Genomic DNA, 20,876 nt, shown 5'->3' with positions numbered 1-20,876 from the left:
TTTAACAAACTGTACAAGCAACATACAAAATATTAGCAGCATTTTAAAAAGGATACTTGATTTTACAGTAAATTGTTGCTACAAAATATGTTTACAATATAATGTAAAAGGTTTTTATTGTTCATAGGTTTAATGGGATATTTGCTCCAAGATAAGAGGCATCATATCGCATGTCTCTTATCTCCAGCTGATAGATGATATCAAGTTATGTGTAAGGGCATTTTCGAGACACAACCTTGATTCATTGTATTTAAGGGCTGATCTCTGCAAATGGAACTTCACTTCTCTTAGTCCAACGGTAAAGTGACACAATGAAGTGGCTTGTGGTCCTGTCAGCCCTCGTGGCTTTCTCCGAATGCCTCCACAGGTAAGTCTGACCTGGCTGGTTGAAAAGCAATCCGTTCCTTCATTTCTTTGACATTTTAAACCAGAATTGGCTGAAAGGCAATCTCTCCATCTAGTATTCCTGAGGGAAAGTCTAAAGGCCATCTTGCTTTGAGCTATTGTACTTTTCAAACTTGCACAAAGCTCAAAGTAACGCCTACTTTCTTATTTCTCCAGCTATAAAATGCTGGACATCTGTGTGTTTTATTCTGATTCTTTATTCACGTGTTTAGGATTCCCCTAATTAAGGGAAAGACTGCCAGGCAAGATCTGCAGGAGAAAGGACTATGGGAGAAGTACAGGGAGCTGTATCCATACAACCCCATGGCCAAGTTCGACCAGAGCGGTACTGAGTCCATGACCAACGATGCTGACGTAAGTCCAGACCAGAGACGACATTTATAGAGTAGTTCTCCTAAAAATTTTTTTACATCCACTACTGTTGCTGAAACACTTAAAAATCAAAACATATTTTACATTTGATTCAAGTTCATGTCTGCATCTGTTAATTTGTCCTCTTGTGTCCCCCTAGATGTCCTACTATGGTGTGATCTCCATCGGCACCCCTCCTCAGTCCTTCAGCGTCATCTTTGACACCGGCTCTTCCAACCTTTGGGTCCCTTCAGTCTACTGCTCCAGCCAGGCCTGCCGTAAGTGCTACTGAGACTACCAAGCTGTTAGAAGTCGGGCTGATGTGCTTCAAACACAGGGGTAGAAAGTAACTAAGTGTATTTACACAAGTACTGTATATGAGTACAATGCTGAGGTGTTTTAATCGCTTAATACTTTAATTGAGTATTTTTATTCCGTGCTACTTTATTCTGCTTTTAACTCTACTAAATTTGTCTGACAGACAAATATTGTTACTTGTTACTTTACAGAATAATATTTTACATACAAAACATGCAATTATTCTATGAACTACAATGCATAGATTGTTATAGATTAAATTACCTAACCGTGTATAAACTTGGTGTGGTGATGGCACAGTGGATATGCCACATGCCTTTGGTGTGGGGGACCCGGGTTTGAGTCCCACTGCAATATATCAACCAATGTGTCCCTGAGCAAGACACTTAACCCCTAGTTGCTCCAGAGGTGTGCAACCACTGACATAGCAATTGTAAGTCGCTTTGGATAAAAGCTTCAGCTAAATGACATGTAATGTAAACTAAAGTAGTAGTACAGTAGCTCCACTTTCACCAGCTGCAACATACATAGCAATGCATCAGTAGTATAATTATATTACAACGACAGGAATTCTGCAACATTAGTAATTCTGTCTTTGACACTAAAGTACATTTTGCTTCTAATATGTATGTGCTTCTAGTTAGGTAAAACGTCAGGAATATAACTTGTAATGCAGTATTTTTTGTTTGTTGTATTTTACTAGTAGAAGATTCAATTACTTGTTTAACAACTAACACTTGGCAAAAAAAATCCCAATCCTCTGCAGAGAACCACAATAAATTCAACCCACAGCAGTCCAGCACCTTCAAATGGGGCAGCGAGTCTCTGTCCATCCAGTACGGCACCGGCAGCATGACTGGACGTCTGGCCATTGACACTGTTGAGGTAACCAAAGCCCCTGGAACAAAATGCATAGTCTATTTAGACTTCAAACAGGCATGTCTCTGTGGTCTGTTGAACTGTGACTGACAGCTGTCTTGTGTGTCCAGGTGGGCGGCATCTCCGTGGCCAACCAGGTGTTTGGAATTAGCCAAACAGAGGCTCCCTTCATGGCTCACATGGTGGCTGATGGCATCCTGGGATTGGCCTTCCAGTCCATTGCCTCTGACAATGTCGTGCCTGTCTTCGACAACATGGTCAGTGAAGGACTGGTGTCTCAGCCCATGTTCTCCGTCTACCTGAGCAGGTACTGAAACAGGATGGAAATCTGTTCGTTGTGAGTCCGTCATTTCCCTTGACATTTAATTTAAGTATGACATTTGTTTCTTTTTTTCTCATTTAGCCAGAGTGAACAGGGCAGTGAGGTGGTCTTCGGTGGTGTTGACAGCAGCCACTACACTGGACAAATCAGCTGGATCCCGCTGTCCTCTGCCACCTACTGGCAGATCGCAATGGACAGGTACAAATAATAAACAAATTAAAATACCAACCACAAACATAAATTGCACAAAGCTTCCTAGCTTGACTCTAATCCACCTTTAGCGTTACCATCAATGGACAGACTGTGGCCTGCTCTGGTGGCTGCCAGGCCATCATTGACACTGGTACCTCCCTGATCGTTGGCCCAACCAGTGACATCAACAACATGAATTCCGGGGTTGGAGCCTCAATCGACCAGTACGGAGATGTGAGTCATACCATCATACCGTACCATTTGAAGGAAATTTTCCCCATTTTCTGAACCCTGAGTAAACAAACATTGACTGACTGACGTCAAAACTCTCAAATAAAAATAATTAAGTAGGACTTGGTTACTTGCTTTAGCTGGAAACATGTAATATACCAATAAATACAACTTCTGCTGCCACACGGTATTCAGCTTTATGTGTGATGTTCTTTTCACAGGCTACAGTGAACTGCCAGAACATCGGGAACATGCCTGAAGTCACCTTCACTCTCAACGGAAACGCCTTCACCATCCCCGCATCTGCCTACGTCTCTCAGGTCAGTCAGAACCCCTGCCACCCACTGCAACAGAAGGTTTTCAACACTATAATGAAGATTTGGGGAAGTAAATGTATTTTCCGTTGTCTCTCCATAGACCTACTACGGTTGCAACACTGGCTTTGGCCAGGGTGGCTCTGACCAGCTCTGGATCCTGGGAGATGTCTTCATCAGGGAGTACTATGCCATCTTTGATTCCCAGAATCAGCAAATTGGTTTGGCCACATCTGTGTAGTCAAATGACACACCCGGTGGATAATCTATAAATGTTTTCACTGCAGGGGCTTGTTTGATTTAAAGCAAAAAAGGGTGCAAATGGAGACTGTGGAAATACATGGGAACATTTTGTATCTGCCTTTGCATTAAATATATTATAGCAACTAAAAGCATTTTGTATGTGTTGTGTTTGTGTCAGTCTGACTGTGGTGACCACAACAAAAATCACACATCAGTGCAGCAAAAAACATCCTTAGTCGCCTTGGTTTAGTGTTACAGAGCTGCACTGAAATGTCACAAGAATAAGAATTTGTTCAGTCTGTTCATTCATTTGCTCTTAAGAGAAACTTGACCTTTTATAGAGGATACAAAAAGGATTGCCACCAGCTTTCAGTGTAAAGGAAGAAGCAAAGAATAGAATATCGAGCGGCTCTAAGAATAGCCAGAGGGCCAGGTTGTCATTGAGAAGAAACTGATAAGGACAAACGTTGATTTGACAAAGGATAACCTGATGACATAATCTGACAACTCTGTTGCTGTTTCAACCTGCGAACAGTGTTGAAAGGACACAGAAAAAAAACACATGGAAGTAAACACAAGTCTTAATTTTACCAGCTATGATCATTTCTTTAATGCATTATCATTTAATTTTTATGTCATTTACCATTTTCACAAACAACACATGCTATATACACTTAAAGCGGTAGTTCAGTATTTCATATTGCAATTCCATAAAGTTGGGGGACTCCCAACAGACAAAAGATTAGTTCAAACCAAATCGGCAGATGATGATGATTTTTAGTCAAGCTCCAAAATGCTGTATCCTACATTTCCCATAATGCAACCAAATGGATGTTTTCATTAGATCATCCCTGCCTGGTGAATGTCTTTCAAACTCTACACAGGCTGAGTGGCACTAAGCATGACTCGCCTGACTGCATGAACTGACATTTATGTGTAAAATAATCAAAGTTCAATCAAAACTAACTAAACTTTCACAGGTATTCACTGGTGGATGGCCAATGTGGAGTACTCCACCATCCCATCATGTTCTGCACTCCAGGTCGAGTCAGGGGCTCCCGCTTGTGTTTTGTGCATCCTCAGGTTTGCGTACACCTCTGTCGGTTTCTGGTGAGCTCTGAAGTCCACCGTTGTGTAGACTATGGCACTCATTTCCTGCGGGAGACTCACTATGTCAAGAGACAGTGGTCTGGAGGAAGTATGTTGAAGCATAAACGTGCAATCTGCTCTTAAAAAACAAGTGACGATGAATCACAGACATTACATGTTCCTTGTTTAGTACTTACTGGGGCGTCTTGTTTCAGTGACTCACACAGAGTTTCTCCATATTTGTCTAAAAAGAAAAAGAAAATCACATTGGTTCTATTTACCCGTTCCACACAAAATGCACAATATTAATATTTTCAGACTACTTTCAGATTCCTTGTGATCATCAATTTAAGAAAACTGCTTACCCGGCAGTTTACGTTTTGTCTGGACTCTGCAGCAAACAACACCAATGACTGAAGTGATCAAAATCATCACCGTAATTGACACAATGACAGCTAGTGGCAGGCCAAAACTCCAGGGAACTCTGGAGAGGAAACAAAATACATATCTTATCCTCAGACAGCACTGTTTGGCCGGCGAGAAACAGAAAATGAGTAATCTGCAGAGTGAATACCTGGGACTGTCACTGTGGTCCTGTGCTAGAGCAGGCCCAGTGGATTCTGGGAGTATTGTGGAGTGGTTGGGGGCTTTGATGGTTGTTGTCAGTGAAGGCTGAGACTGGCTGTGGTGACCTGAAACCTCTGCACAATGCAAGAATATCAAATAAGCTTCCAGCGTTTAATGCAAGAATTAACCATTGCAATTGTTTCCCTACTTTACCAGGGGAAAACTACACTAAAATATTATTTTGCAAGTAAACATTTATCTTATGAAGCTGTAATAATGCAGTTTTGGCCCAATAGTTATTGTACACACTAGAGGCTATTGCATAACTCACATTTATAACATCACATTATTGAAGATTATAAGACTGCTTACCAGACACCTCAACATAGTAATCACTGTAGATGAGGTTTTGAGTTCCTAGCACAATACATCTGTAATAGCCTCCATCCACAAACCGCACATTTGATATTTTAAATTCTATCCAGCCGTCTCTCTCAGTTTTCGTCACTCTTCCTTTCAGTAAATCGCAGGTAAATCCTGCACTGTCCAGCAGCTTGTAGCATCCTCCTGGATAGAGTTTACAGCAAGACTTGTTGTAAGTATTGTAAACTGAAGGGAAGGCGAGTCTCAGCAGGACGTGTTCAAACTCCTCGATCCTCTGCTGCCCTTTTAGATGAGGAATATCTGCAAAACAAACATTTCTTATTAATATGTTATTACAGGCACTGGAGAACAGAAAATTGTCAAATTTGGCTTATTGTTTTCCCACCATACCTAATAAAAGAAACAAGACAAAGGAAAACTTCATCTTCATTGTAATGTTCACTGAGGCTCAGCACTTTTTTCCCACACTTTTCGACTCTATTATAGGAGAGGCCCCGCCTTGCTGAAGAAAGGAGGAAGTTGTCAGCTCATCAGCTGGAGGTCACAGCCAGAGACGTCTCCCTGTCTGTGCTGACTCTTTGAGGATTGATGTGGCACACTTGATAATTTTCATTTCTAACTTTCTATTTTTTTTAAATACATGATAAAGTTAATCAGACATATTCTACTTCACCCCAGAGTTAAGTGAGCTCCCCCCTACTCTTCACACTTTATATAGACAATTGTAAAACTGATATTCCAAATACATTTATTTTGAAGTTTACAGATGATACTACACTGCTAGTGGAGTGGTGTGAAAGGAATTAATTTATTATTAATCCAAAGAAGACACAAGAAATGTGTGGTCTTCCAGTGAATCATCCACCTGTATCCTCCACCTGTTACTGCCTGTAACACACATCCTACATGGACGTGCTTGATCCTGGAGTGCACATATACTGTAGATCAGGGGTTCTCAATTAGTCTCACCCTGTGACCTACATTTTCTCATGGTCATTAAGTCGCGACCCACTTTTGTAGAATTCAAACCAAGCAAATTTATTTTTCAAAAATAGCCTTTGAAAATACACGTACGTCATCTTTTTTTTAAAAACATAAATACACATATTTACATGTGCAACGTGCATTTCAGAGCACATTAATAAGAAACTGAGGACCATAACAACTACATGGACAAAAGTGATTAAAATAAATTAAATATCAAAACTTCAAAAAATAAATAAGGCCACAAATTAGATACTTAACTTATATGCATACCTCTGCATTCAGAGCATATTAGTAAGAAACTGAAGCCCATGACAAATGCATGTATAGGTGAATAAAATAAATATGGAAACTGCACAAAAAAAAAATTAAAAAAGGCATGCAAAACGAGATGTTTTCATCTAACCTGTCATTTGTGGAAGCCAATGAGACAGTTGGGCCTGTGCTTTACTCTTGATCAGTTTCAAAGTCTGGGGTGACAGTAGACAAAGTTACTCTCAGTTCATGCTCAGTGTTCAACCTGTTTCTCTGCTTTGACTGGACCAAAGTAGAGAAGCCACTTTCACACAGATAGATCATGCTGAATGGTAGGATCGTTTTGACTGCAAGAGTGGCGAGAGATAGACACCCAACCATCACCATCTTGCTTCCGAAAATCAACAAAAACTAAAGTGAACGTTAATCAAATGATGGTTACCATGGCTACGGCGCTAGACTGCTGCACGGCTCTGACGCATGTCCGTCCACATTTTTTTTAAAATAAAAGTCAAGTCCAAAATCAGATGGGTATTAAATTGCCCATGACCAGCTGTCTGCGCGCGACCCACCCAGAACGGGTCCTCGACAAACTTTTGGGTCGCAACCCAAAAGTTGAGAATTACTGGTAGGCCTATAGATTATATCTGCAGCAAGGTACAACAAGACATTCCTTTTCTTAAGAGACTGAGGTCCTTTGGAGCAAACAAACAGATCCTATTATTATTTTCCCAATCTATAATACAAAATGCTGTATGGAATCAGTGCATGGTACGGTTGTCTCTCTGTTCAGCTTAAAGCTAGACTGGCTAGACTGCAAAGGATGATTGTGGGTCAAAAGCTTGAGTCAAGTCTACAAACTGCATATACTAATAGAATGTTGTCTCTGGCTGTATCATACCTCTCTCACATTTTATTTGAAGAATATCAGCTTTTTCCATCACACAGATTTAGAGTCACACGGAATTCTTTTGTTCCTCAGTCTGTCAAACTCATATGGTCAAACTACTAAATCAGAGTTTGGGTTCTTAGTAGGCCTCAGTGTACCTGGGTCAAACACTGAATGTAAAACGGAGCCATTAAATTGATTGCACTGCATCCACTTTTTTTTGCATTGTCTTTTTGTAATGTCAGCTTTTTTGGAACGTGTTACAGGCATCAAATTCATAATGAGTGAATATTTTAAAAAAAAAACAATAAAGTTTATCAGTGTGAACATTAAATATCTTGTCTTTGTAGTGTATTCAATTGAATATAGGTTGAAAATGATTTGCAAATCATTGTATTCTGTTCTTGGGCGCCCAGATAGCTCAGTTGGTAGAGCAGGTGTCCATATATGGAGGTTTACTCCTCGACGCAGCGGGTCCGGGTTCGACTCCGACCTGCGGCCCTTTGCTGCATGTCATTCCCCCTCTCTCTCCCCTTTCACGTCTTCATCTGTCCTGTCAAAAATAAATGCCCAAAAAATAATCTTTAAAAAAAAAAAAATCATTGTATTCTGTTCTTTACGTTTCACACAACGTCCCAACTTCATTGGAAGGGCGGTTTGTATATCTGTATTTATTATGTAAAACAAAACGGAAAATATGAATATTTTGAAGTGAAATCAAATCAAAAGTTAACTGTTTATAATGAAGATATGCAGAGGGTGGAAACAGGAACATGATAGTATAGTATGACGCAACCTAATACAATAACCCTGCTGAATCTAATTATGTTCACACAGAGGATGTTGGCTAAACTCTGCTCATTTTTGAGGGTGTAGCTTGTAGTGTGCTTGTATTGGATTACATTACATTGCTCATGTTCCTGTTGTTGCATCCTTCTTTTTTATTGCGGAAATATTGACGTGTTGGAATTTCCATTAGCACATTATAATGCAATATAAAACCACAAATTACAGCCTATAGAGTTGCATCAACTCATTTCTGACTGTGCAACAGAGTGATTATTTTGTAATGGCTTTCTGCTTATTGTGTCCACTGCATCATAATAAAATAATTTAGAGCAGATATAGGTTAACCTGACGAGTCACAAGATTTGTTACACAGAACCATCTGAGAAGCCTTCATTGGAAACAGTTTTAAAAAGGACAGGCATTTTTGGTCGCGCACACCTAAACCATGCCTGTAGCTGCCAGTAACTCCTCAACGGACACTGATTGGTTAGCCAGTAGTTCAGACGCAAACACATAACTTAAAGCCTGACAATTTGGATTTTCGTGTGATATGTGACCCTGTAATTCTCGTGGGATCTTGTGATATCACGAGAATGCAGCTGCTGTGCAAAGTAAGATATAGGTAACTTTAAGAACAAAATCCATCAGAGATAAAATCTGGACATTTACGGACACATTACAGAGTATACACAAAGTGATTTATTTGGTGTCAGCTTTCAGCTTATTAAACACTTCATATTCACCAAATCAAGATGTATCCTCCATCAGGGAACAGAAGACAAATGCAAAAGGTATGTACATATTAATATTAAGTAAACACAATGCTGTGGCATTCTAACAAGCAACATTATTATTACAGATGAAAAAGAAACACTCCCTTTTCATTTCACTCCATTCAAAAACTAAAATTTTCATTTGGATGTTCAGTATATTTTATAAAACATGATATAAGCCATTTACTTGTCTTTGATACCTTGCAAATTGGAAGAAGTTGAGGCATGTAAACACAAATCAATTTTTACAATTACAGAACAGACCAACCTTGCTAAATTAACTCTTAAATGCACAGCCCCTATGATTAAGTTAGAAGCAGTGGGTGCAATAATTTGAATTTACAAAGAGTTGTTGATCCTAGTAAACAGTGCAACCACCCCCGAGTAGATGATAGCGTGGAGGAGATAATATTTTAGTTCACAGCCAGCTGAATGCATAAATAAGTTGAGGTCACTGTACTTGTCAGCTCATAGTGGTTTGTGGTGGGTTGTATCCGGTTTAGCTGTCTATTCATCTGTGAAGGTAATGACATCGTAGTGGATGCCTTGCTGCTGCAGCTGCTCCAGCTGTTCAGGTGTAGCTTCAGTGTAGACTGTCTGGGTCTGCGCCATGGCTGCGTCAGCTACAGCTACAAGAACAAAGATTGTCCGCTTAGTTTGATTTGTTTTCAGGGTGCTGTAGTTCGTTCATCATAATAGTTAATATCAAGCTCAAATTATTCATAATGGATACGATTATAAACTAGTCACTCCATTGTGTGGACCACACAGGTGGTTTGGTATGTTTTAGTACGTTATCTATAGATGATGCATGTTCACATTTTTTAAGCATCTAGACCTTAGTCGTTGTTGCCTCCTTGATGGTGTGTTCAAGAGAGCACGGGCAACAGTGTTTTAAAAAAAAAAAAATTCACATTAAAATAGCAAATGAATGAAATGCGATTTGGCATCTGACTCAAATGTGCATCAAAGACCATGAGTATTTTCAAAACGGTCCCTGCTTCCAACTACATTAGAATGCTATAATGATGTTTGACAAAAAACTAAATTATCAGTTCAGCTGAAATGAAGAATAAAATCTCCACAAGCTTATTTTTATCTGATACATTTTAAAATTAAAGTGAGAGGAAGTGAACAACTGAAAGGTCATGTAAGGTCATTCTTTAATGAATTTCGTAAATATAAACAATCTAACAGTGTAGTGGAGGACTGAATATAAAACAATTAAAGTGCAATGTGTTCCCTAAGAGAACCAACCTGTGACAGCAGAGTGGGCAGCGGCCTCCAGATCTTCAGGATTCACCATCTGCTGCTCTGAGCTCACAGGTAGATACTGAATCTGACCGTCATGACCTACAGCAATCTGAACACGTAAACAACATGGAGCAATGAGCTTTTGTCAAAACAAAAACCTCACTGCAGAGCATTAAAGGTTATCTACCTCACTTTGTCAAGCTCAATCTCAAACTATAGAGTGATCAACATGTGCCTCACCTGTTGCTCCTGCAGAAAAGTCCCGTCATGCTCATACTGGATGATCTGTCCATCTGACATCTGAGGAACAGAAGAGCAGTTAGAACCAGACATTATCTCCTTAAAACACTGTATGAATCCATCAGTTATGGTGAATTCTTATGAGGGTATACACTGACCTGTATGTGGTTGCCATCAGCTACTACTACATACTCCTGAGGGATCAAGTGCTGCACTCCATCCTGCGAGATGATATACTGAACCTGAAATAGGACAAATGAGTTGAGATGAAAGCTATAGAATATCATAAGGGCTGTGTTATTAATCTATATACTGTGTGTATATATATATATATATATAAATAAATATTTCTGATATTCCATTATGGTCATGGTAGATTCTGGTCCTTACCTCAGTCACCTGGTTCTCTCCTGTCATCAGGTGCTGAACTGTCTGTCCATCTATGGTGGTTATCTGCTGGATGTATGTGCCCTCCTCCTGATGTACACGTTAATGCACTTGGTTATAAAACAAAGAGTGGCTATACACTGTATGCAAAAATAATTTATTTAAGAAAATTAGGTTAAGTTACAAGTATGTCCAGTATAGTGAGAACGCTGGTACCTGGTCTGATAGAGCCTGTTCTTGAGCTACAATGATGTGCTCCTGTCCCAAGGCCTGCAACCGCTCTGGAGTAATCACTGTCTGATGTGCCTGCAGGGCTGTTAGAGACACAGACACACACAGACACACAAAGTTTGATTGATTTTTGTGATTTTGTTTTGCATCCGTTTATAACCTATAAACCAGTTTGAACCCTAATACCTGGTATAATATATTCATTTTCATTTGTTTCTGTTTCTTACACTGTAGTGTGGCCAGGGCCTCCTCATCACTGTTCACTATGATGGTTTGCTGAGATGTGGCGGTACGGCTCTTGCGAGCGGAATGATCCTGATTGTGGAGACGCTCCATATGAAACTTCAGATGGCCATTACGGTTAAACCTGAGATATTGGGCAAAGACACATCAACATTGGTAGCTGGTCAAATGCATACAGATATGTTGCATACGAGTTTCTAATATTATAATACAAATACAACTTTTGTGACAATTTAAGTTAGTTCCGCTCCCACCTTTGTCCACAAAGTTTGCAAGAGAACGGTTTCTCATTGGTGTGTGTCATCATGTGTCGGCGCAGGTCTTTTTTGTTCTTGGAGGCAAAGCTACAGTTTGGACACTTGTGAGGGCGTAGGTAGGAATGCTGCTCCATGTGAGTCTAAAATAAATAGGAGATCAATAAGATACACTTAACTTATTACTTATTACTTTCTGATCTTACACTTAAGATCAGAAAGAGGTCAGAAGAGGTGTTCAAGGCATAAATGCTTTTAGAATTACAGAAATGCCTTAAGATACATAAACAGGTATTTAACACATTATATATAAGGGTGGAATGCTGCTATGCTGTCTTTCATCCTGTTAAAACTTTATTGGATGAGCTGTTGAATATTCACGAGTGTCATTACTGACCACTGTGGAAATCTTGGCTCAATTTATGGAAGCCCATGACTTTAGATGGTGATTATTGTCGGTGTCCTTTCAATGAAAACAAAGTTGAGTACAAAGTTGCACAATTTAGAGCGACTCACCTTGACCTCGAGCCAGGAGGTGGATGTGAAATCACAATCAGGACACTTAAAGGTGTTGGGGTCCAGGTGCGCCCTCTTGTGGTTCTCCATGTCAGAGCGTCCATGAAAAGACTCCATGCATATTCGGCAGGAAAACCTCTTGGTGCTCAGACCACCGGGAGAGCTCGCAGCAGAGGGAGAGGCTGGAGCTTCGCTGCTCAGCTGACAGGAAACAAACCACACATTCAGCGAGGAGGGATACGCAGTGTCTTTACATGCCAAAACAACTGATTTCTCGCAGTTACCTCCACCTGTTGCAGAACACCATCAGCCAGTGCTGAAGTAAGGTAGTACTTGTCACTTTTCAGGCTCTCTGACCCAGAGACTTCTACAGCCTGAGAAGGACTGCTCTCATCATTACTGCAAAGACCACATTATGGATTGTTGAGAGATCATAAAGGTGATCAATAAGTCCTACATTCAATCTCATAATAATAATAATAATAATAATAATAATAATAACTCGTCATGTCACTATGTTTTCCAGTCTAACAAGATCTGTTCCACTTAATCAGAGAAAATCAAACTGTGTGTTATGTTACCTGTATCCAGAGCTGTGGATCTCTTCAGTCGCCTGTTCGACCACACTGAAGTCCCCCCCGCCCTCGTAGGCTTCGATGGCGATCTGGGTGAGCTCTCCCGTTTCAGAAGTGGCTGCCTCGAAGGCCTCTTGTAGCACCGTCTCACCGTTCTCAGACACGTGGAAGGTCACAACCTTTTGTGCCTGGCCCGGTGCTGTGGTCACCGTACTCCACGTGCCCTTTTCCAAAGCTTTGCCTTCTGACAGCACCGCCACCTGTGGAACACAATCAGTCCATTTTTACACTATTTTCAAAATGCAAGCATTCCACATACCACCAACTAATGTAAAGTGGCGTTTTTTGATGAGCCGTTGCACCAACCTGTAAGGCGTTTCCAACCAATTCCCGGGCATTGCTCATGTTCAGCAGCAGGTCAAGGGCATTCTGGGCGGATTGATCACTGGATTCAGCTGAGGAGCGCATGGTGAAAAAGTCAGCATTTGTCCTTAGGGTGACACACATCGCCAGAAATACTATAAATGTCTCCTGAATGACAAGAGGACTGACCTTGTTCATAGATGATGGTGGTGTTTCCCAATGCGTCCTGGGACACAGAGGCATTTTCCATTCTCTGCATGGCTTGTAGTGTCGCAGAATCCACTGCAACCTAATGAAGGGGGATGAAATAAAGTTATTATCTCCCAATTATCCCAATTTTAATAAAAGGTATTATCTCACAATACAACAAAATGTAACACATACTAAAATTGAATCCAAATTGGGCCTGAAATAAATAACAGAAAACCTCAAACAGACTTACAACAGTGTTCTGCAAATCCTGTGTGTCGTCATGTTGTTGTTGTTTGAGCTCCTCTATCTGCTGCAGGGTGAAGAAGGGTCTGCGTCGCTTCCTGACAGGCTCCTCAGGGTGAGCCACAGACCACTCGTCAAACGTTTCAGGGTGGCGACACTGCACATGTAGGCGCAAGTTCTTCCTGTGCTTGGTTGTGAAATGACACATTTCACAGGAGAAAGGCTTCTCCCCTGTAGAGAACATTGTTAATTGTGAAGGTGTTGTACAGTATTACATACATTAGACATGCTTTAGTTTAAAATAAATGATAAATGCCTTTCTGCCACACTAACCTGTGTGTTTGATGGCCAGATGGGAGACCAGAAACTCCTCTTTAGAAGTGGAGTATTTACAGTAGTCACACTTGAAGGGCCGATCGTTGGTGTGGGACAACTGATGGTTGAGCAGCAGCTTCTTGTTGTCACAAGTGTAATCGCAAAATTCACACTTGAACCTGGCACATGCATATCCACAAGTTATTCATTGTGATGATATCATCATTACCAACATCAGACAACAAATAACAGATATTGATTCATTAAGGCATATTCTAGTCCACATTGCTGATCAGACAATTCTGTTTCATCCATGTTTTTGAAATACAGACTGATACATGATTAAATAAAAGCGATGGAATGAAAGTTGCCACTACTGACTTGCTGTCTCCAAGACTCTGGATGTGGGTCAGTAGGTGCATTTTGAATGTGTACCGTTTCTTGAAGGATTTTCCACACTGCAAAGACAGAAACGCATCTTCAACGAGAGTTTGAGAACTTTGGAGTAGATAAATAAAAGTCCATAGAATTATGAGTGCACTCACTTTCCTGTAAGGATTGTCACAGTTATGTACAAAATTGTTGCACATCAAAAAAGGTAAATCATGCATTCAAAGAAGGAAGGGAGCTAAAACAAGCATCTTACGGGAGTAAGATGCCCCAAAATCATTATAACTATTGACCTTTTCAAGAATATAGTTACTGGTGTCCAAGCACTCTGTACACTAGAGTTAAGTGTAAAAATCTACAATATACTGTAAGGTTAACAGAGAATGTATGGTGAAAACATCTCCCCTGTAGTTGCAGTGAAATGTCTCTTTTAATTGTTGGTAACCAAATAATATATTATTGTTCTATAAATGTTCTTAAATGGTAAAAGATTTATTATCTGACCTTATCACACATGTGTGGCTTCTCTGAGCTGTGGGTCTTCATGTGCTGGGTCAGTCTCTTTTGCATGGGGTAAACCCTGTGGCACACAGGGCAGAGGAACTCTGACACCTTTGGTACCTGCAAGCCACAAAATTGACATAAGTGGCACAAAAGAAAGCATTAACCAGCCAAAACAGAAGGTAATCTGCTACAACATTAAGACTGCATATTATTAATATTATAGCATGAGCATGCTAATTAGCATTTAACAATCATTCAAATATGGGAGACTTGAAATGTCTTACCAACTCTGTTTTTCTTCTCCTGTAGGGTGGGGAAAAAATAGTAACAATATTTAAAAACCTGCAAAACGTTCTGTAATAGGAATAATTGATTGTGTATGTGCTGCATGTTGTCTGAGTTACTTACTTCTCTTTGTTGTGGACTGCTGAGTGGCGAATGACATCTTTCTTGTAGACACTTGTGTAATCACACTTCTCACACTTGAACGGCTTGGTGCCCTCATGATTGAACATGTGTTCCTGCAAAACAGCCCACAAGACCTTCAGGACACCATGCAAACATGCATGTAAACAGAGGTTAACTTGGATGTTTTGACCTGTGTTTTATCTGACCTTAAGTGAAGACCAGCGCTTACAGCGGTAGTTGCACTGGAGGCACTTGAAGAGCTCTGGGTCATTGCCTTCATGAGAGTCCACGTGGAAGCGCAAATCTTCTTGAGTGAGAAAGCGTGAGCCACAGATCCAGCAGTTGTGAGGTCTCAGGAGCGGTTTGAGGGATTTATAGTACCGACTGGAAGACAATGAAGAGAAAAATGTGATTAGCTTGTTGTAATATTATGAAATACTATGTGTAACACAACTTCATTTCAGAATGTGATACTTACTTTCGATTTATATACTTCCTATACTTCTTCCGAAGAAAACGCTTGGAGGGTCGGCCGCGTTTCCTCTGGAAGAACTCCTCTGGCTGCGTGTTGGATGAAGGGTCTTTGTTCTCAGAATCTGATTGGCTTATTGCTGCCTCAGCTGTATCTCCATCGGTCACCATAGCAGGACCATTGTTTAGCCCAGAAGAGCTGGCCTCTTCAGGTGCACTAGCATCTGCACTAATCCTGGGCTTCTTAGCAATACTCTCTGCTTCTGTAACAAACCAGTGCAATAGAAGAATGTGTAGGCTCCTATTTGCAGTGATAGGCGGTTTTTGCTTTACTCTGTCAAAACTGAAAACCAACCTTTGCTGTTGTAGCCTTCTTCTAAAAGGCTGTACTTTCTCGGTCGACCAACCTTACGTCGAGGACGCCCTTGAGAGGAGGAAGAGATAGGAGGATTGCGCTTCTTCATGATGGCAGGTGGTCTTCCTTTGAGGTCCTCATCTGCAGGGTTGTAGTCACTATCCTCTAAGAATAAACACAGGAGCAGGGAGAGGAATAAATTATTCTTATCTCTTTGACAAATACACAAAATCAGAAAACTATGAATGTTTCGTTGCTTGGGGGTTTAATGAAAATCTTCCTCACTGACCTTCAGCATCATCAATAGCACCAGCATCAACAATATCATCCTCCTCTTCTTCTGCTTGTTGGGGCTGAGCAGCCTTCGCCTTTGCTTTCTCCCTCTCTGCCTGACGACGGGCAAACGTCTCACTTTTAGGAGGCCGTCCACGTTTACGCTTCTTTGACATGTCCCCTGTAAACCGGACATTATACCACAAAAAATGGTATTAAAATTTAAACAAACAATCTGAGAAAAAAAAAATCGAAACTTACAGTGAAATTGATATGTCTTTGTGATACATAATCAACCATACAACCTTACCTGCAGGTTTGAAGTGTTTGTCTCTCATGTGGTTAATGAGTGTGTCTTTGGAGGCACTCTTGTATGGACACATCTTACACTTGAACTGCTGTACAATCACTACTTCCATCATCTCCTCCAACTCCGCCAGGTTTGGTGGTCTGTGTCCGGAGCCTTCTGCCACTGTTGATGTCTCAATCTCCCTGACCAGCCCAGCTTCATCCTGAGGCCCCTGGGAGCCCTGGGGCTCCTCCTGGCTGGGTGAGCACTGTTGGGCCAGCTCAGGCTCTGGATTGGAGGTGTATGTCCCACTGCTGCTGATGTAGGGCCCAGATTGGCTCTCGCTGCACTCCAATGCCTCAGGAAGCCCATCTAAACCCGCCGTGTCTGCCAGAGGGTGGTCTGATGAGGAGCTGTCATCGACATAGAGAGAGGCCTCAGGGCCATTGCTGCTTTCCATGTAACAGGAGTGCTGGGGCTGCTGTTGGGAGTGCTGCGGTTGGTCTGGATCCTGGTTCCGCTCGTCATCTTCATCATTGTCCCTCGCTTGATACTGAGAACAACCTGGTTGCTCAGAGTCTGCAGCTGCAACACACTGCCCCCCATACTCGGCCCCATACTGCCGACTTGTCTGGGTCCGGTGGTCTGCACTACTGTCAATGTAACTGCGGGAATGATGCAGTTGCTCTTCATCGTCCACCACACACTCCAGATACCCAGCGCTGCACTCCACCACATAGTGACTTCGGCTGCGAGGGTTTGAATCAGCCCCACTGCATTCCACATATCCAGGCAGGTCCTGGTCACTATTATCCCCGCTGTAGTCAGGAAAACCTGACTGGGAGCGTGTCTGATCAGGTTCCTCGCCTGAACATTCCACATAGGAAGATGAAGATTCCCCTGTCTGGTCTGGACCATCTGCACTGCAGTCCATATACTGGGAGGGGTGGGAGTGCTGGGGCTGGTCAGGCTGACTGCTGCTGTCCTCTGGGTAACCTGAGTGACCAGGCCGATCGTCGGGCTGGTCAGGATCAAGGTTGCCCTGCAGGTCTCCCTGGTCCAGACAGGTGGACGTGGGGCCTTCTGCAAGAGCTTCTATGGCTATACGATCAGAGAGGGCCGAAGATGACATTTGGGCTACCATAGGAGCTCCTATAGCATACAAAAGGATTCCCATAATGTGTGTCATCAACTAAAGTGGATTTTAAATTACTTAAATAAAAACTAGTAAGAGAACTAGAATAAAGTTGGTTCATTACACGTTGACATGGAAAGGCTAAATCATGTATCTGCTCTATAAATAAATGCTGTCTGAGTAACATCCCACCAGAGTATTCAGTACATTGTTTTCTTATGTAAACATGGTGATCATTTTCTCATAAACTTTAAAAAGGTTTTGAAATGAGCTGATAATTAATGAGTTAACAGTAACAATAGCACACTTACCGTCATCTGGTCCTTGTAATATAAGATACTGGGTTGTTTCTGCACCTCCATCTTCTGCACTGGTCACAGCTATGCAACCTAACAGAAGAACAGTAGACAGATTCAGATATCTGCTACTTTATGGTAAACTAATCCAACTGTCACCTTAAAGCTGCTCAGCCTATGATATAACGTAAAGTGGAGTGTCAGTTAAAATACCATTCATAATGTCAGGGCCGATGGTGGACTCTATGATCTTGTCAATGGCAGACCCGAGGTCTGACGAGGTAGAAGCAGTTGAGTCAGAAACCATCATGGCTCCTTCAGATGCTGCGCTGGAGTGGACCCGCACTTGGGCTGACTCAGACACCAGCACTGACTGAGTCACTGTGGAGACGCTAGACACACTGGTGGACTGGGCCACTGAGGAGGAGTCTGGGAGGTGGACTGATGAAACTCTGACGTCTGTACTGGAGCTGGTTTCTGGGATGAACACCTTGGCAGGGAGGGGAAAAAACATTATTGTGATATCTAGAAACGTTTTTGACACAAGCCTAATTACTATATCTGGTTTTGTTGCATTTAGTATATGGCTGTTTTCTACCACACAAAATAAAAAAAAAAAATGTAATCAAAAAGCTTACCACAAGTCCCTCTGAGCTCTGTCCCACATGGCAGTCAGACTCTGGGGCCTGTGCATGAGAGGCAGCAGTATCAGTGCTGTCTGCAGACATGGCCTCTGATGACTCCATACCCATGCCGCTTTCAGACGGTTCCTCCATCCCTGAGGGACCTGCATCACTGCTGCTTTCCACCTCATTTTCCTCCGAATCCATGACTAGCCACAAGAAATAAACAAGCTCAATATCCTCAATATATAGTTATTGGTTCCTTGACATAGAAAAGCTCTTTGTCATTAGTTTTTGCAGTAGTTTGCACAACTTAAGATATTTTATACTCCCAGCTACTTTGTCACTAGATAAACAGTAATTATTATTATCTTTATTGTTACTATAATTGCCACTGTTCATCGTACCCCCAACCAGCACCGTCAGACACCCGCCCACCAAGAGCCTGCGTCTGTCCCGAGGTTTCTCCCTAAAAGGAAGTTTTTCCTTGCTACTGCTGCACTAAATGCTTGCTCTTGGGGGAATTATTGGGTCTTCATAAATTATAGAGTGTGGTCTAGACCTACTCTATCTGTAAAGTGTCTTGATATAACTCTTGTTATGATTTGATACTATAAATAAAATTGAAATAATTACTTTTAAAACAACTACTCAGAGCTTCGAGACCTGCAGACATCCTGGACCAAAAGACTGAAACTTTGCCATCTTTTTAAACTGTGAGGAACTAAGGATGTATAATGTTGGAAAAGGCAACTCAAGTAATCAATTATTAATCAAAAATAATATTCTCTTTCTTAAGTTATTGTATGTTGCCTAGCTGTCATTAACCATTAGATGGGCAGCCAACTGGAAATGAACTGCAGTTTTTTGTGATGTTTTTTTTTCACTTTGAATTTTGTACACAGTTTACACTTAGTGTGTCCTTATGAAGCCTTTTATATGGATTGTGATACCAATGATGTATTTGTAGGAATATAAATTCATTGATACCAAATAGAGTGCACATGGTTAAAGTAGCTGAGCAATATTTCTACCCAGGGGTGGAAAATAACGAAAGTGCATAACACAGATACACTTGAACAAAGTTTAGAGGTTACTAACACTTCTCCTTTTCTGAAACTTTATACTTTAACTCCACCAAATGGTTATTTTGTGATACTATTATGTACAGTATTTCTGGACTTAATGCATGCGTTTTGCTCCTGAATATTTTTAAAATGGCCATTTCCTACATTAATTTCATTAAAGGATATTAAGTTCGTTATTCATCACGCTGTGATAAGTGTAACGTTACAGAACAGTGTTTATTTTTCGGAAAACTAAAGACCGACTCCTCCAGCAGTAACGTTAGCATTTACCTAAGCTAACGTTCATGCCTTTAATGACATGTCTGTCTACATTAGTTAGCTACTAGCTATATGAAGTTTGTTTTCACTCAAGGACGTCAAGGTTGGTGTGAAAAAGGTCTATTCTGGGGGTGAACAGTTCACATTTTGACTGGTCGAGTGTGACTATACTTGTAAAATGACATCAGCCCTGAACAGCAGTAAAGTTATTTAGAAACTTGATGTCAACGGGAGCCAACGTTAGCTAACGACGAACCAGAACAGCTAGCGCTAGCTTTTAGCTGGCTAACAAGCATTGTTGTCAGCTTCGTATTTTGTTCGATGGATCTGCAAAACATATAGAACTGTTTCCCAATTATAGTTTGAGTGGTTGAATACGGTAACGCTATTTAATGAACATGTCAGTCACGGATCTAACCAAGTCGTCATATCGGGTGAAACAACGTTCAACACAGAGTGTGTTAGCTGTTTTAAACGGGCCCAGCTGCCCTTCGTCCTGCCTGCTCGGCGTCGCCATTTCACACCAGACAACCCCGTTTTACACTCAGGCATTCTGAGCGCTCTACTGGGGACCTCGAGGGCCTCAGCTGCGGCAGACCGCCCAAATGCTCTCCCTGAAGGAAATTAAAACATTTTCCTTCTCCGGCACTAGAATCTCCACGCTTTTTTCTTACCGTGTATTTTCGAGTAGAAAGGTGTCCTCAGTGTAGATGCGCTAAATAGAACAGAGATTAGTAACCGATAATTGTTGCTTCATTCTAGTCGGGCGCCATGAGACTCTCCTTGTTTCCTGTCCGTGCAACCGGATCTTATTTATTATTTTTGTTGAAAACTATATTGTTGTTTAAGCAAACATTGACGTATTTACCAATTATACCAATTTGTGTTTACTGATAGATTGGTCGTTATATGTTTCCGATATTTGGTAAATGTGATGTTTATAATCGCTTGGTGGACTATTGTTTTTAGAGGAAGGCATATTACGGAT

General features: G+C 41.2%; 3 protein-coding genes across 6 annotated transcripts; 1 reads left to right on the top strand and 2 right to left on the bottom strand.

The window, feature by feature from the left end:
• Nucleotides 1–262: 262 nt before the first annotated feature.
• LOC116041070 (pepsin A-like) lies at nucleotides 263–3,404 on the top strand. Its single transcript, XM_031286913.1, has 9 exons — nucleotides 263–367; nucleotides 618–759; nucleotides 917–1,034; nucleotides 1,841–1,959; nucleotides 2,064–2,260; nucleotides 2,357–2,473; nucleotides 2,557–2,701; nucleotides 2,920–3,018; nucleotides 3,116–3,404. Exons 1-9 carry the CDS (start codon nucleotides 312–314, stop codon nucleotides 3,251–3,253), a joined length of 1,131 nt encoding a protein of 376 aa, XP_031142773.1. The 5' UTR covers nucleotides 263–311; the 3' UTR covers nucleotides 3,254–3,404.
• Nucleotides 3,405–4,095: 691 nt separating this feature from the next.
• LOC116040909 lies at nucleotides 4,096–5,769 on the bottom strand. 2 transcript variants are annotated; one of them, XM_031286646.2, is made up of 6 exons: nucleotides 5,686–5,769; nucleotides 5,284–5,595; nucleotides 4,919–5,045; nucleotides 4,710–4,828; nucleotides 4,542–4,588; nucleotides 4,096–4,444 (listed from the first exon to the last, which is right to left on the bottom strand). In XM_031286646.2, the coding sequence occupies exons 1-6, from the start codon at nucleotides 5,723–5,725 to the stop codon at nucleotides 4,430–4,432; spliced, it is 660 nt and encodes a 219-aa protein (XP_031142506.1). In that variant the 5' UTR covers nucleotides 5,726–5,769; the 3' UTR covers nucleotides 4,096–4,429. The 2 variants fall into 2 exon arrangements, with proteins under 2 accessions (XP_031142506.1, XP_031142505.1); XM_031286645.2 differs by having other exon boundaries at nucleotides 4,096–4,410.
• Nucleotides 5,770–8,888: 3,119 nt separating this feature from the next.
• On the bottom strand, nucleotides 8,889–20,709 carry znf335 (zinc finger protein 335). 3 transcript variants are annotated; one of them, XM_031286268.2, is made up of 28 exons: nucleotides 20,563–20,709; nucleotides 18,558–18,751; nucleotides 18,133–18,409; nucleotides 17,935–18,012; nucleotides 16,510–17,640; nucleotides 16,216–16,380; nucleotides 15,927–16,091; nucleotides 15,579–15,834; nucleotides 15,307–15,484; nucleotides 15,101–15,213; nucleotides 14,977–14,995; nucleotides 14,693–14,809; nucleotides 14,180–14,256; nucleotides 13,817–13,977; nucleotides 13,491–13,714; nucleotides 13,238–13,337; nucleotides 13,052–13,140; nucleotides 12,692–12,945; nucleotides 12,395–12,509; nucleotides 12,111–12,311; nucleotides 11,595–11,737; nucleotides 11,325–11,464; nucleotides 11,083–11,180; nucleotides 10,870–10,956; nucleotides 10,638–10,721; nucleotides 10,480–10,539; nucleotides 10,243–10,348; nucleotides 8,889–9,614 (listed from the first exon to the last, which is right to left on the bottom strand). In XM_031286268.2, exons 2-28 carry the CDS (start codon nucleotides 18,747–18,749, stop codon nucleotides 9,493–9,495), a joined length of 4,752 nt encoding a protein of 1,583 aa, XP_031142128.2. In that variant the 5' UTR covers nucleotides 18,750–18,751; nucleotides 20,563–20,709; the 3' UTR covers nucleotides 8,889–9,492. The 3 variants fall into 3 exon arrangements, with proteins under 3 accessions (XP_031142128.2, XP_031142127.2, XP_031142129.2); XM_031286267.2 differs by lacking the exon at nucleotides 20,563–20,709 and adding an exon at nucleotides 19,179–20,416; XM_031286269.2 differs by lacking the exon at nucleotides 20,563–20,709 and adding an exon at nucleotides 19,179–20,415 and having other exon boundaries at nucleotides 16,510–17,589.
• Nucleotides 20,710–20,876: the final 167 nt, after the last annotated feature.

Source organism: Sander lucioperca, chromosome 12 (genome assembly GCF_008315115.2).
Source record: "Sander lucioperca isolate FBNREF2018 chromosome 12, SLUC_FBN_1.2, whole genome shotgun sequence".
Classification (NCBI taxonomy): domain Eukaryota; kingdom Metazoa; phylum Chordata; class Actinopteri; order Perciformes; family Percidae; genus Sander; species Sander lucioperca.
The sequence above is the reverse complement of the archived record's forward strand: the minus strand, read 5'-3'. Positions and strand labels throughout refer to the sequence as shown.